This window comes from Pongo pygmaeus, chromosome 4 (assembly GCF_028885625.2).
Source record: "Pongo pygmaeus isolate AG05252 chromosome 4, NHGRI_mPonPyg2-v2.0_pri, whole genome shotgun sequence".
NCBI classification, from domain to species: domain Eukaryota; kingdom Metazoa; phylum Chordata; class Mammalia; order Primates; family Hominidae; genus Pongo; species Pongo pygmaeus.
This window is the reverse complement of record NC_072377.2, coordinates 155,022,252-155,036,974: the sequence shown is the minus strand read 5'-3', so window position 1 is coordinate 155,036,974 and position 14,723 is coordinate 155,022,252. Positions and strand designations below refer to the sequence as shown.

The window sequence follows — 14,723 nt, the reverse complement described above, 5'->3', positions numbered from 1 at the left end:
GGATATTAGCTCAGGCAGCACTGAGTGAGCACCAACTGCATGCCTCCTGGAACTCTCATAACAAGCCTGCAAGTCCAGGAGTTTCATTCTCATTGTCCAGGCAAGGAAAGAGAGGCTCAGAAAGGCCTAGCAACTTGCCAGAAGTCACACGGTTAGTAAGTGGCAGAGATTGGAGCCACAGGCTTTCCAAGACTTGGGCCTGCCCAGCAACCAAACAGGGTTTCGGAGAGGGGAGGGCGCTAAACTCTGACCTAAACAGGCATCTTTCGTGTTGAAGCCCAGCCCTCTTTCAGTAATGCCTGAGGTCTATTCGGACTCAATGCGGTGAGTCCTTGTTCACCGGTGCTTGTCAAAGCACCTGGCACCTGGTGTGTACTCAGTGACTGTCTGGGAGGGGGGGGTGTTGGATATACATGGGAGGGGAGAGAGGGAGGGCGGGCCTGTGCAGCAGTGTGTCCCGCTGTAACCAACTGCCTTGCCCTGCCCACAGTCCGACTACATGACAGCATCTCAGAGGAGGGACACCACTACCTGATCTTCGACCTGTGAGTTTGGCCCCGCCCTGGGATGCGCCGATGGTGTTGGGGCTGCCTAACCAGTGATGGCCTCACTGGACCTCTTGGGCTGAATTCCCTCTTGTGGTCCAGAGTTCCCCCAATGTGGTGGGCCTGCCACCCAAGCAGTGCAAGCTGACTTTCCTAAAACACCAACAAACACTTTTAGCTTTCATCCTATATTTATTTTTGCTGCTCTTCTATTTGTGGCCAGTGATGCTGGTTTTCCATTTTCAGTGGCAATATAAAGTTTCCTTCTGGAATATGTTTAATTTTTTTTTGAAGAGTGTTGATTCAAAGAGAAGCAATAATGACACGATAGGCCACAGTAGTTCCTGGTATGGCAATGAGAATCAGTGATGGGGCCAGTCTCATCGATAAAAAATAGCCCTTGAGATATTGATCATGGGGGAGGCCATAGGCCTCCTAATGAGCTTAGTGATGTGCTCTGAGTGTCCCTAACCTCCGGACTCCAGCCTGGGTTAGGTGGGGAAGAAGGGCCGGGGATGGAGGAGGAGAGGGAACTGGAGTTAATGGAAGGGTGCTCTGGAAGACAGGAAGGGCATTGCAGCAGGGGACACCCCCGTGACCCTGGGGCCCCTCCTTTTGTGGCTGAGATCCTGAGGTCCCTGGGCCCCATCCTTAGCTTCCTGGAGACTCCTCCAGATGAGGCAGCACCTGTCGCCTCTATCGGAGGGTGATTCCATGCCTGTCTCCCCAGGGTCACTGGTGGGGAACTGTTTGAAGATATCGTGGCCCGGGAGTATTACAGTGAGGCGGATGCCAGGTGAGTGTCAGGTGCTGCCTGGCAATGGCACCTGGGGACAGGGCACTCTTGCCTGCTGTCAGCTTCCCAGGGGAGGCCTGTGCTCACACCACCATGACCCCTTCCTCTCTCTCTCCCTAGTCACTGTATCCAGCAGATCCTGGAGGCTGTGCTGCACTGCCACCAGATGGGGGTGGTGCACCGGGACCTGAAGGTGAGCAACCCACAGTGGGTGTGGCTCACCCTGGGAGCCCCTCTCTCCTCTGCATGTCCCTACTCCTGCAGAGTCAGACATTATCAGAATCCCTTTAATTTCTCTGTGTTAGGCTGGAAGGTGGGGTGGATGAGACTCTTTTCCCCACTGTTCAGATGAGGAAACTGAGCTCAAGAAGGTAGAGCATCTGTGTTTGGGCCCCTGCTCTTCCAACTCTCAGCCCACGTGCTTTGTGCCCGGACGGGTGAGCGGCAGTTATACTGTCATGACTGGCTATGGTGGGTGGGGAAGAAGGCAGACTGGGTCCAAATCTCAACCAGGCCACTTTCTAGCCATGCAGCCTTTAGTAGCATGACCTTCCTGAGCCTCAGATTCTTTACAATGGGGGTTGCCATAGCAACCTCTTCAAAGGGTTGGTGAGGATGTGAAATGAGATAGCACAGGGCCTGGTATACAGATGCATTCTTAGTCTTGTTCCTGCATCTCTGGCAGGCCAGGGGAGAAGAAAAACCAGACTCTAGGCCCGTGCAGTTCTCCTTCCTTTTACCTGAAGGAGATTGCAGAGTCTAGGACTGGCACCAGCTGCACAGCCTTGCTCCTTCAGCAGTGACTTCATGGATCTCCGCTGCTGATCCTCATGGTATCAGTGGCTGGTAGTTCATCTTGTCTCCATTTTGCAGAGCAGGAAACTAAGGCCTAAGAGTTCAAGCAATTTGCCCAAGAACATGCAGTTCAATTGTCCTTAGCTAGGGCGGGGGAACTCTGGCCTTCTAACCCCAGATCCTGTGACCTTGGGAGTCTGGTGCCAAAAGGTCACTCTATCCAGCTCCTGCTTCCTCAGCAGCCCCTTCTAGGGTGACCCTGCCAGATGTCCATCAAAACTCTGCTTTTTGTTCTTCAGTGATGGCAAACTCACTTCCCAAGGGGTAGCCCCTCGCGCCACTGGGGAACGCTCTTCCCTGCTGGAGGGGCTTTGCCCTGAACCTCAGTTCTGCCATTTGGAACCACACAGAGACCAAACCTCCAGCTTGGAAGAGCCCTAGAGGGACTCCAGCAGCTTTGTTGTAGCTGCTAAGTCCCCTGCAGGGTGTACTCACCCCTGCCACAGTCCTCCCAGAATGTGATTTCCAGGCCAGCCTCATCCTGGGCACCCTCCCTGGGCATGCTTCCACTGGTCTGGGTCCCTCTTTGGGGCACAATGCTCTGAAGAGAGCCCCTGCCCCTCTCTGACTGTCCTGGGCAGGCCATGGCTTCTCTCCTGAGCCCTAGACAAGGTCCCTGTGGCTCAGTCTAGATGAGATGAGTGTGCACTCCAAGAGGGTCTCCAGCCAGACTGCAGGGCAGCTCTCCCAGAGGGCCTGTTCCCATTATAGCTGCAGCCCCTGCACTGGAGGAGGAAGGAGGAGAGGCAGCCCAAATTTAGGCCACTCTGGAAACAATAATTAGTGACACATTCATCAAATCAGGGCAGGACGGCTACCGAGACCCAGGACATGTTAGGAACATTGTCCCCAGGGGACAAAGGAGGACTTTGAGCCAGGCGGAGGGAGTTGTATTTGCTTGGGTCCAGCCTAGCTTTAGACAGTGAAAGGTCAGAGGTGGGACCCTTCAGAAGTCCCACTGGGAAGGGGATCAGAGGAGGACTCAAAACCAACAGTCTTCAGAGACTCTGAGCCCCTCCCCAAGCAGAAAATAGAAGTACTAACATTTACCAAGCACTTACTGTAGGCCACAGCGAAGTGCTTACACAGATTATCTCAGTTAATCCATGCACCGCCCCATAAGGTAAGCATTTTTCTCAGAGGAAACTAAAGCTCAGAGAAGTGAAATAATTTGCCCACATGTCATGGCATAGAGGTGGGCAGCACTGGGATCAGAAACTGGGACTATCTAAGTGAGCCCACAGTCTTAGCGCCCCTCCATCCTGAGTCTCAGGGTGAAGGGACCAGCAGGAAGTGGAGGAATTCTGGAGGCTGAGCCGGTGCAAAGCAGCAGCCTCAATGCCCGGAGGCCAGGTGTGGGACCTTCCCAAATCAGCTGCTGGCCCCATGTATAAGCCTCATCATCTTTCAGCCTAGAGCAGTTAAGATAGAGTCAGACTTTGCCTCGATTCTGGCTCTATCCCTTACCAGCTGTGTGATCTTGGCCAAGTCACTTAACCTCTCTGAGCTTCAGTTTTCTCATCTTTATATACATGACAAATACTTATTAAGTGCCTGCTATGTGGCCCCCCCAACCTAGGTGCTGGTGATACAGTGGTGAACAGGACAGATAAGGAACTCACATTCCCCAGGGCTGACAGATGATAAACAAGCACATAGACAGATGGGAGAAAACACTGCAAATTGTGATGAGATCTATGAAGGTAACAACAGGAGCAAAGACACAGGATGCCTGAGGGCTTCCCCTCTAGATAGAGTAACCTTGGATGGCCTCCTCCATGGGATGACATGAGACTGAGGGCTGGACAAAGTAAAGGGGCCAGCCTTGTGAAGCTTAGGGGAGAAAAAATTAGAGGAGGAAAACAGAAAGTGCAAAGGCCCTGAGGTGGAAACAAGATGGACTGTTTCAAGGGGCGTAAGAAGGCCACCGTGGAAGACGTAGGTAATAATACCTACCCGAAAGGGTCGTTGATACATGAGATGATGCACGCAGAACACTTAACCCGGCAGCTGACATATAGTAGAGGCACAATCAGTGCTGCTGCTGCTGCTTTATTGTGGTGGTGAATGTACTACCCCACTCTCACCTCAGCCCAGCCCCAGACCTTGCAGTGGGGAGGGAGGAGTGGCTGATGGAGAAAGGGCCTTTCTGTTGTAGCGTATGGAGTTCTTGCCATAGTATAGTCCCCTCTCTGGGCACTGAGACTCAGGAGCCTGAGGCGGGGCTGGAGATGAAAGCAGGGGCCCCGGAGGGCCGGGCTGTTCTTCCTGTGAGCCCAGGCCCCCAGAGGTGAGGCTCTGAATCTGCTGACTGTCTCTTGGCGCTTTCCTCCCCTTCCTCCCTCTTCTCTGGTCCTGACAAGCCTGAGAATCTGTTGCTGGCCTCCAAGCTCAAGGGTGCCGCAGTGAAGCTGGCAGACTTTGGCCTGGCCATAGAGGTGGAGGGGGAGCAGCAGGCATGGTTTGGTAAGTGGGGTGGGCTGGCAGAAGTGTTGGGGGTCAGCACCCATTTGCGTTGACACATAAGCCTCTGGGAGCCCCCTGCCTGAGTGGGTATGGCTGGAGATGCTGTTGGGCCAGCCGGGGCTGGTAGAGCAGAGGCCCTGTCCCACCCAGCCTCTGAGCCAGTGGGCAGCACCTATCTGTGTCCCCAGGGTTCAGGCATGGGACCCTACGGGCTTCCACAGGGCTCCCTGGGGCCCCCTCTCTCCTTTCCTGTCACTCCCCTCCGCCATCTCTCCTCCCCAAAGGGCTCCCTGTGGTTGAAGGCCTTAGGGAAGTTTCCACAGAGCTGCCCTAATAGTCTAGGTGCTTGAGATTATTATCCCGATTTTATAGATGAGGAGAAAACTGGCAGAAAACTTGCAGAAGGTCAAGAAAGTTTAAAAGGGATAGACCAGGACTTAACTCAGATAATCCAGCCTGCTTTGTGATTTTGGTATAACTGGGTCTCTTTCAGCTACCTGGGAGTACTTTTTAGTGGGCAATACTGAGCCATGGTTAAGAACCAGAGTTCTGGGTTCAAATCCCGACTCTGCTACTTATGAGGTGTGTGACTTTGGCTAAGTCACTTCACCTCTCTGTGCCTTCATTCCTCATCTGTAAAATGGGAATAATAATTGTGTGTTCCTCAGGAGTGGTGTCAGGAGTAAATGTGTCCAGGCATATGAAGTGCTCAGCCCAATGCTTAGCATATACACTCAGTAACTTGTAAGTATTCTTAAAATTGCTTGTTAGAATACCTCAGGTGTCCATTATTTGAATTGACCCTCTCAACAACCCTGGGAGGCACTTAAGATAGGAATCCCTAATCCTTCATTTGACAGATAGGCAACAAGGATTAGAAGATAAAGAGACTTACCCAAGGGGCAAAGTCAGTTAGGACAGGCCTCCCGACATCCCGTGACCAACTCCAACAAGGGGGTGCAGAGTGGGCTTAGCTCTCAGCCTGGGGCTGACATGGCAGGTGCATTTCATCTTGAAGCCACCAGCAATGGATCGCTAGTGGCTCCTGGAAGAGTGGTGCTGAGAAGCTTATGATCCTGAGTCAGGACCCAGTAGGAAGGAGCTCTGTGACTGATTACCACTGGCTCTGAAGTGGGAAGTGGTGACAGGTGTGCTAGGTAGTTGTCGATCTGATCTAGAGGCTTTGCTGGCTCATCAGGCTCATGTCTTGGGCCAACTGGGGTTGCACAATACAAGCCCAAGTGCACCTGAGGGGCAGGGGCTGTTTTCCTCAGCTCCAGAGCAATCCTCATCCCCTCTACCAGCAGGATCTTGCTCCAGGTTACTTACGAGACAACCTCTGTGTATGTGTCTGCCTGTCTGTGTGTCTGGGAGCAGGGTTTGCAGGGACTCCTGGATACCTCTCCCCAGAAGTGCTGCGGAAGGACCCGTACGGAAAGCCTGTGGACCTGTGGGCTTGTGGTGAGCTCATCCTAAGGCCCTTTTGTGTCCCTGGCTGGACCCCAGCCTCTGGGGCCCCCCCTCCTTTCCCATCACTCCCCTCCCCCAATGTCTCCTCCCCACAGGGGGTTGAAGGTTCTCTGGTCCTCTCTCCAGGGGTCATCCTGTACATCCTGCTGGTTGGGTACCCCCCGTTCTGGGATGAGGACCAGCACCGCCTGTACCAGCAGATCAAAGCCGGCGCCTATGATGTGAGTGTCGCTCCTCTCTTCAGCCCCCATCATCCTCTGGTGCCCTTCCAATGAAAGCCAGCGCCAAGCCACTCTCTGGTTCTGGCACAGGGGTGAACCCCAGGGGAGCAAGAAGACTGACCAGGACCAGGTGGTTACCATGCTGTGCCTAATGAATGGAGATTTATCCTGTGGGGCCCCAGAAGGCAAGAAGCAGCACCAAAATGGAGTGAGGAATAGGGGAGAGGCGCGTCCCAAGCCAGGGTTTCTCTCTTTTTCTCTCATACATACAAATAATAATAATAGCTAACAATTCTATAGCACTCTTCTGAATGTTTTACACATATTATTACATTTAATCCTCACACCAATCTATGACATAGGTGCTGTTATTATTCCCATTTTACATATAGAGAAGCTGAGATACAGAGAGGTCAAGTAACTGCCCAGATCACACAGCTAAGAAATGGTAGAGGTGGGATTTGAACCAGGCAGTCTGGCTCTACCATCCATGCTTCTAACTACCAAGCTATGTTGCTTTTATGCAGATAGCTATTAAGCTCTGTGCTGTATGTTTTATATTGTATTTAATTCTCACAACATCTCTAGAGATAGCTCAAGGGGTCATGTGACTTACCCAGGTTACACAGCCCAGGAGGCAGAGCCAGGACTTGAACCCAGGCCTTTTGATTCTGAAGTCTGGGCTAAAGCCACTGGCCGGCTGCTCTCCAAATAAGGCACAGTCTCAGAATGATGGTTGGAGGGAGGCCTCCTTTCCCTCCGCCGTGTTCTGATTTGTATAGGGCCAGGGGGCCCTGCCCCTCCCCTGCAGTGAGGAGCCCCAACTCCTCCTGGTGTGGACGTCCGAGTGGATGGGCAGTAGGACCCCTGCCTGCTCCCCTGCCAGTCAGGGGCTGGGGGATCGCAGGGGTGGCCTGGGGCAGGCTGGGCAAACCTGGCCTCTCTGCCCCTTCCAGTTCCCATCGCCGGAATGGGACACCGTCACCCCGGAAGCCAAGGATCTGATCAATAAGATGCTGACCATTAACCCATCCAAACGCATCACAGCTGCCGAAGCCCTTAAGCACCCCTGGATCTCGGTGAGCCTCCCTCAGCAGGACCTCTCCCAGGAGCCCCTCCAGACCTCATGATCCAGGCCCCCACAGAGTCCTGGCCCTTTCCCTGGCCCGTGGGGCCGAGAGGGCTTAATCCAAGAGGCTGCCCCTGCTGTGGTTCTCAGGGGTAATGTGGAAACGAGGAGTGAGTGTTCTGGGTTGGCATACAACTGACGGTGCTACTGGCATTGAATGTCTGGTGCCAGGATGCTAAACACCCTGAAACATCCCCTAGAGCAATGAGTCGTTCTCCCCAAGATGTCAACCACACCTCCATTAAGAGGCCCTGCTGAAGGGTACCCTTGGGTGGGCCTGTCTTCCAGCGTGGCTTCCACTCACAGCCCTCTCCCCTACTTCCTCCAGCACCGCTCCACCGTGGCGTCCTGCATGCACAGACAGGAGACTGTGGACTGCCTGAAGAAGTTCAACGCCAGGAGGAAACTGAAGGTAACAGGTCCTCGCCCTCCACAGTCCTGGCCATGGGACTAGCTCTGCCTGGGTCTCCACAGAGGCCAGGGGACTTGCTCACTAGTTCTTTCCTTCATTGATTCAATAAGCATTTATTGAACACCTACTGCATACTGGACGGCAGGCTGGGCTTGGGGAGTGAGCGGTGAATGACTGAGCCCTTGCTCTAGTGGAGAGGACAGACAAGTTCCTGGGGCGTTACGGGGCAGTGGTGAGTGCCACGCCTGGGAAAGCCTCAAGATGGTGGGAGAATGCAGCAGGACAATGGTATTCTGGGTCTGGAGCCAGGGGCGTTTAAGCTGAGACCTTGGAGGATAAGCAGGTATTAGCGAAGTCAGCGTCAGAATGGGAAAGTGTGGCCGGGCGCAGTGACTCACGCCTGTAATCCCAACACTTTGGGAGGCTGAGGTGGGCAGCTCACCTGAGGTCAGGAGTTCAAGACCAGCCTGGCCAATGTGGTGAAACCCCGCCTCTACTAAAAATACAAAAATTAGCCAGGCGTGGTGGCACATACCTGTAATCCCAGCTACTCAGGAGGCTGAGGCAGGAAAATTGCTTGAACCTGGGAGGTGGAGGTTACAGTGAGCGAGATCGTGCCATTGCACTCCAGCCTGAGTAACAGAGAGAGACTCTGTCTCAAAAAAACCCCCAAAAAAACAAAAAAATGCATTCTAGCACAAGATCAAATTATGGAATATAAAAGTGGCTCCTTCCCATGTGCAGTCCTTGTCCCCCTCCAGCAGTCCTCTGCACACCCAAACTGTTTCTGATCGGCTTTTAGCTTTTTGTTGTTGTTTTTTCCTTCTAACACTTGTATTTGGAAGCTCTTCTGTGATTTTGAGAAGTATACTCTTGAGTGTTTAGTAGTTTTTTTTCCAAAAAAAAAAAAAAAAAAAGAATGGGAACGTGTTCCAGACAGAGGAAACAGCCTGTGCAGAAGTTTGGAAGTGCGCCTGACCCCTTAGGGGCACCACAAGTGGTTGAGAGTGGCTGGGGAGAGCTTTTGGGGGTGAGACGTGACTGAACATGAGACCCTGGTCAGGGAGGGGCCCCAGCTGCCGAGTACTATGGAGGAATGGCTGAGGCACTCAGACGGTGATCATGGCCCCGAGGAAGCTCAGTGGGACCCAGGTGGGCCCAGAGCTTCACACTCTTGCAGGTTCTGTATTCTCTCAGGGTGGTGACAGCTCCTGGCCTGGCCTTTGCCAGGCATTGAGGGGCCCCTGGCCAGTGGAACAGAGGAGCTGTCAGCAAGCTGGGGATGATGAGGGAAGAGGCGGAGGCCCCAGCTCTTGTGGAACCTCCTTATCTGCTGCTCCCAGGCCTGGAGCAGAGGCTTAGGATGGGGACACAGACCAAGGGGTGGTGGCCAGCACGATGCCAGGAGAACTGAGTCCCATCCCCATCCTGCAGTGGAAGCTGTGTCACAGAGGAAGTCTCAAAATATCAGAATCAGGGATTCTTAACATCATAAGCAGTGGGATTCAGACAGTGTCAAGTTAGGTCTGAATCAGATGGCTCTGGAACCAAAGGGGCCATTAGCCTCCAGCCTGCTTGTTGATGGAAGAGGCTTTCTCTACATTGAGAATCCTCCTGGGATTCAAAGGAATATAAATCATGCTGCTATAAAGACACACACACACGTATGTTTATTGTGGCACTACTCACAATAGCAAAGACTTGGAACCAACCCAAATGTCCAACAATGATAGACTGGATTAAGAAAATGTGGCACATATACACCATGGAATACTATGCAGCCATAAAAAATGATGAGTTCATGTCCTTTGTAGGGACATGGATGAAGCTGGAAACCATCATTCTCAGCAAACTATCGCAAGGACAAAGAAACAAACACCACATGTTCTCACTCATGGGTGGGAATTGAACAATGAGAACACTTGGACACAGGAAGGGGAACATCACACACCGGGGCCTGTTGTGGGGTGGGCAGAGAGGGGAGGGATAGCATTAGGAGATATATCTAATGTAAATGATGAGTTAATGGGTGCAGCACACCAACATGGCACATGTATATATATGTAACAAACCTGCACGTTGTGTACATGTACCCTAGAACTTAAAGTATAATAAATATATATATACACATATATATGTATATATATATAAAAAATCAAAAACTTGGAAATAAAAATAAAGAGAGAAAATCCTCCTGGGATTCTCTGAGCCCAGGGGCCATGGAGGGATGAACTAGTCCTGGAGCAAGATGCTCTCAGCATGGGGCAGAGGGCTAAGAGGTGGAGGTCGGGGGACACGAGGTCTGCTGTTGTTGCCCAAGCAAGAAAAGTCCATCATCTTCAGGAGCCTCTGCTGGTAGGTGTCCCTCAAGTTCATCGGCTTGGGCCAGGCCAAGGGGCCCATTAATATCTGCCCCTAGGATGGCCTTGTCCCGGGAGCTGTACTGGCTAAAGCCTAGCTCACCCTGACTTCTCCAGGAGGCGAGGGATGGGCTCTGGGCTGGGGTTGGGGTTGGGACAAATGGAGGGGCAGGGCAGAGGCTTTGGCTTCCTCTCTGAATGTAGCACCTGCCTCTCCTTCCCCGTGGCCCTCCCGTCTCTCCGTCCCTCCTGTGTCCCCTCACTCCGGCCTCCTCTCCCACTGCCCTCTTATCTCTTGCAGGGAGCCATTCTCACCACGATGCTGGCCACCAGGAACTTCTCCGGTAGGTGGCAGGACCTCAGGGTCCCCAGCAAGCCCTGCACCAGTTCGTTGGGGGCACCGCCCTGTCAGATATTTGGGTGCCCCCAGGCCACTGGGCCTGGGGAGAGGGAGTTGTAGAGGACTCTGTGACTTAGCTCACCTGCCACGGCCTGTACCCAGAAGTGAAGAGAGGTCAAAAGTTAGCAAGCCCAGGGCCCACCAGGACCGGTTACAGATTTAGTCTGGCTCCCCACTCCTACAGCAGTGCTGGGGTTCTCAGGCTGGGCCGCCTGGAGGGGAAGGCTTCTGATTGCAGGGGATTGAGTTCTAGGCGGGGTGGAGCCAGGTCCAGGGAGTAACAATATTGCCCACCATGATTGGAGCCCTGTGCTAAGCAGTCCCGTGCTTCCACTCAGGTGGCCTTTATGACACTGCAGCAGAGGGGATGATGGGGGTGCTGCCATCCCTATTTCTGGGATGAGGAAGCAGAAGCTCAGGAAGGTGAGCTCTGACTTGTCCCAGGTCGCATGGCTAGAGAGGCAGAGCCTGCATTCAGCACAGGTTTGACCAACCCCAGAGCAAGTGCCCTTAACTGGGCTGGGTCACCAGGGAGTCCAGGGCAGGAGCATCCCAGGCCCTTGGCCAAACTGGGCTGGTTAAGGCAGGGAGTGCCCAATCACCTGAGGAATGTGGCTTTGCAGAGAGAAGGGGAAGGGATTATTCTCAGGGTTAGCAAGAAGCTCCTCTTGGCACATCAGAGAGGGCTGGGGCCAGTGCCCGCCAGAGGCTTCCTTCTGGGGAGCGCGGGCCACTGGCAGGCAGCAGAGGAGATATAGATAGCAGATAGAGCAAAGCTCACCCGAGGGGCCCTCTGACTGGGGCTGGGGCCAGCCGAGAAAGCTGCTGCAGATCTGTGGCCAGCACCACAGCAAGACGGCAGCTCTGAGAAGGGGGCAGCCGGCTGCATTGCGTGGGTCCACCTGCCCATGTAACCAGTTGGGAGGAGTGAGACCCAGAGGTGAGCAGATACTAGAATTTCTGACTGGGCTGTTCCCACCTCGTTAAACTGCCTTCCCACCCTCTCCCTGGACAAGGATCCTGCCATTCCATAAACTGAAAGATGAGCTACCCAGACAGTCAGAGTCTTTTTTTAACAACTGAAGCACCCTAGAGAACTCTAGTCCTGAGCTCACAAAATGGCTGCCTGTGAGCTGGATTGAATCTCTTGATATGCTTTGTGGAGGTAGGGGTGTTTTAAACATTTTTTCGAATGAGTTTCTAACACTTAAAAATTAGGAAATTTCATAGAAAACCCCAGATTGCTGTCGTCTCTTGAAAATTAGACGCTGTGGCCTCACGGGACCCACGATCCTGTGACAGTAGGCTGGAGCTGAGAGGGGCATCCACCTTGAGGCTCGAGGAGAAAGCACTCCCCCTGCCCCACTGCACATCCTAGTCCAACCCTCCAAAGCCTGTGGTGAATGGACAGCCATTCCTGTCAGCTTCGGGATCCAGAGGTGGCCCCTGCCTTGGTTCGCAAGTAGGGAACTTAGAATGAGAGCCTCGAAGGGGTCATAGGTGGAAACGTGGGGGTGACTGGGAAGGTGACCTGCCATGAGCCCCATGCCTCAGAGCCCCTGGGGCATCAGTGGCTCATATGACCCTCCTCCCAACTCCCTCTCTCAAGGCCACCAGGAGAAGTCTTATCATGGCTACCATTTCCTGAGCATGTGCGGCATATGGGTCAAGTGCTTTGCTGAGTACTTCACAGATACCTTGTTTCGTTTAAGGTATTTGCTTAAGTCTGAAGCAGCCGGATGCCTGTGGGCAGGGCTGGACATTCAGGCCATTTCCTGGCTGATGCCCACTTCCAGGGCTCTGGCCAGGAGATGAGGAGGGAGGTAAGGGGAAATGACAGCAGGGGAGGCCCCCAAAGAGCTGTTGCTCTGCTTGTTCCTGCCACATGGGTCATAGCCAGTGCCAACGTGGGGCTCTGGAGTCTGAGGTTGGGGAGGCCTGTATGGCCTGAGGAGAGAGGCAGGGGATGGGTGCTTTGGCAGGGTGGGCCTCAGTGGGGGCATCTGCTTCTTGTCACCGGCAAGATGCAGCCTGCAGCTGTCCGGAGCGAGTAGGCAGTAGGCAGGGCTGACACATGACCTCCGCAGCAGCATGGGGCTAAAATTAGAGACGGCCAGGGTGGGGAGGGCGTGTCCAGCCTGGGGCCAGGCAGCCAGGCCTCGGGTTGGCCACCGCCAGCACGGTGGTGACGGGGATTCAGAGGGAATCCCCGGGCTGAAACAGCAGCCCACGGTCCTGGGACATGTTGGACACCTCCCTCAACCCATGAAGCCAGAGGGTTACGCTTGAGATTGCTGAGAAGGCGGGGAACCCAGGCCCCCCCACCGCCGCCCCGGGCGACTGGCAGTCCCTGGGCCTCCAAGGAGGGAGGAGGAGAAGGAGGAGGAGGCCTCCCCCAGGATCGCTGGGCCGGCTCTGCTCCCTGCGGTCTGCCCTCCGGCTGCGTGTGGATGCTGCTCTTCCTCGCCCTGTGGGCCCTGGTGCCCTGCCTGGTGTTGTTAACCCTCTACTTTTTCTCCTCCACAGGAGGGAAGAGTGGGGGAAACAAGAAGAGTGATGGTGTGAAGGTAAGCCCCTCCAGGAGCCTGGCAGGGCTTGGCTCTGGCAGCGTTTCTGCCAACAGAGACCGGCTTTCAGGCCTGGAGCAAGACCCGGGCCTTGCTGATGGTGTCCTGGGCAGACGTGGGCCACATTTGTGGCCAGGCTGTCTCCAGACCCATGACCTAGGCTTTGGTGCCCACCGTCGCGCCGTGACTGTTGGGGGCAGATGGGAGAGGGGGGACTGGAGGAGGGTGGAAGTGACAGGTGTGCTGGGGCTGGGGCAGGCGCAAGGAAAGGGGCAGGTCAGAAGGAGATTTCTGTGGTTCTCCGGGGCTGGGGAGCTGGTGTGCAAGAGAGGGTGCAAGGAGAGGACAGAAATGGTCATGAGGGGTGACCTCCATCCTGCCTATGTGTGGGCTGGATCGGGCCCCTGCCCCGCTGTACGTTCCACCCAGAAAGCTCGTGGAGGATGGACAGCCATTCCTCTAGGCTTTGGGTTCCAAGGTGCCCCCTCCCGCCAAGGCTTGCTGGTGCTGGTTCAGTTCCAAAATCCCCTCCCGGCTCCAAGGGCCTGCCCTGTCCCACCCCTAGAGTCCGAGTTACCCTGCGGTCCCTCCACATCCTGCGGTCCTCCTTCCCATCTCTTCTCTCTTCTCCCTCTGCTCTCTGGGGCCTGGTCCCCTGCTCTCTGCAGTTCCCTCCTCCTCTGCCACTCGATCTTATCCTCTCTTGAGACCCTGCCTTTTTCTGGGCTCAGAGCGCTGCCTGGCTAGGGCCCCAGGGCTGGGGTGTGCCCAGGACATTGGAAGGTGGGGGATGCTGTATGAATACAGCCAGGTGTGCTGGTGGCTTGATGGTTTTGTCTAAGAAGGCATTTATGGTCTCTGGCCGCTGGTTTTGGTCTGTCAAGGTTGCATGGGAGGGAGTCTGGGCTGGATGTCCAAGGCCAGGATTGGGTCTCCCCTCTGCCCTTAGCCTTCTCCTCCCAGCTTGAATTTTCCCCTAAGTACAATGAGTGGGGTGTGGATTTGATGATCATTTCCAAGATTGCAGCTTTAGAAACAAACAAAAAAGGCAATAAAATCCTATCTAATCATTCTCCCTTCTCATCTTGGGTGCTAGAGAAATACATAATTATTTGGTTATTAGTCCAAGACAGTGGTTTTTAAATTGAACTCTTTAGATCCCAAAGGTACTGACTGGGGAGGCACCTCTGGCAGCGGATGGGGTGCTGTGGGATATGGAAGGGGGATGCCAGGTTAAATGGTTCTGGGCTTCTCATACCCACTTCAACCAGAACATGACCATGGTGAAGAGAGCCCTTGGGCTTGCCTGCAGCTAGACCTTGGCTGGGTATTTATATTCCCTGAGCCTGTGCGTCTTCATTCATGCAATGAGGTTAAAAGAGATCTCCACCTCCTAAGGCTATTGGTGAGGATTAACTAATATAATGCGCATTGAGAGCTTAGCATGGTGCTGGTATGCAATACACACTCATGAGATGCTAGGCACTATTATCTTTCCTCTA

General features: G+C 54.0%; 1 protein-coding gene across 2 annotated transcripts in view; it reads left to right on the top strand.

Annotated features, from left to right (window-relative positions):
• CAMK2A (calcium/calmodulin dependent protein kinase II alpha) overlaps positions 1-14,723 on the top strand; it is a 71,273-nt gene that overhangs the window by 32,091 nt on the left and 24,459 nt on the right. For both annotated transcript variants that reach the window (XM_054488261.2, XM_054488262.2), the window contains exons 4-13: positions 491-545; positions 1,276-1,341; positions 1,462-1,534; positions 4,560-4,662; positions 6,040-6,123; positions 6,259-6,353; positions 7,310-7,432; positions 7,811-7,894; positions 10,556-10,598; positions 13,181-13,221. In XM_054488261.2, coding sequence (XP_054344236.1) covers positions 491-545; positions 1,276-1,341; positions 1,462-1,534; positions 4,560-4,662; positions 6,040-6,123; positions 6,259-6,353; positions 7,310-7,432; positions 7,811-7,894; positions 10,556-10,598; positions 13,181-13,221 — 767 coding nt within the window. The remainder of the gene's footprint in view (positions 1-490; positions 546-1,275; positions 1,342-1,461; positions 1,535-4,559; positions 4,663-6,039; positions 6,124-6,258; positions 6,354-7,309; positions 7,433-7,810; positions 7,895-10,555; positions 10,599-13,180; positions 13,222-14,723) is intronic.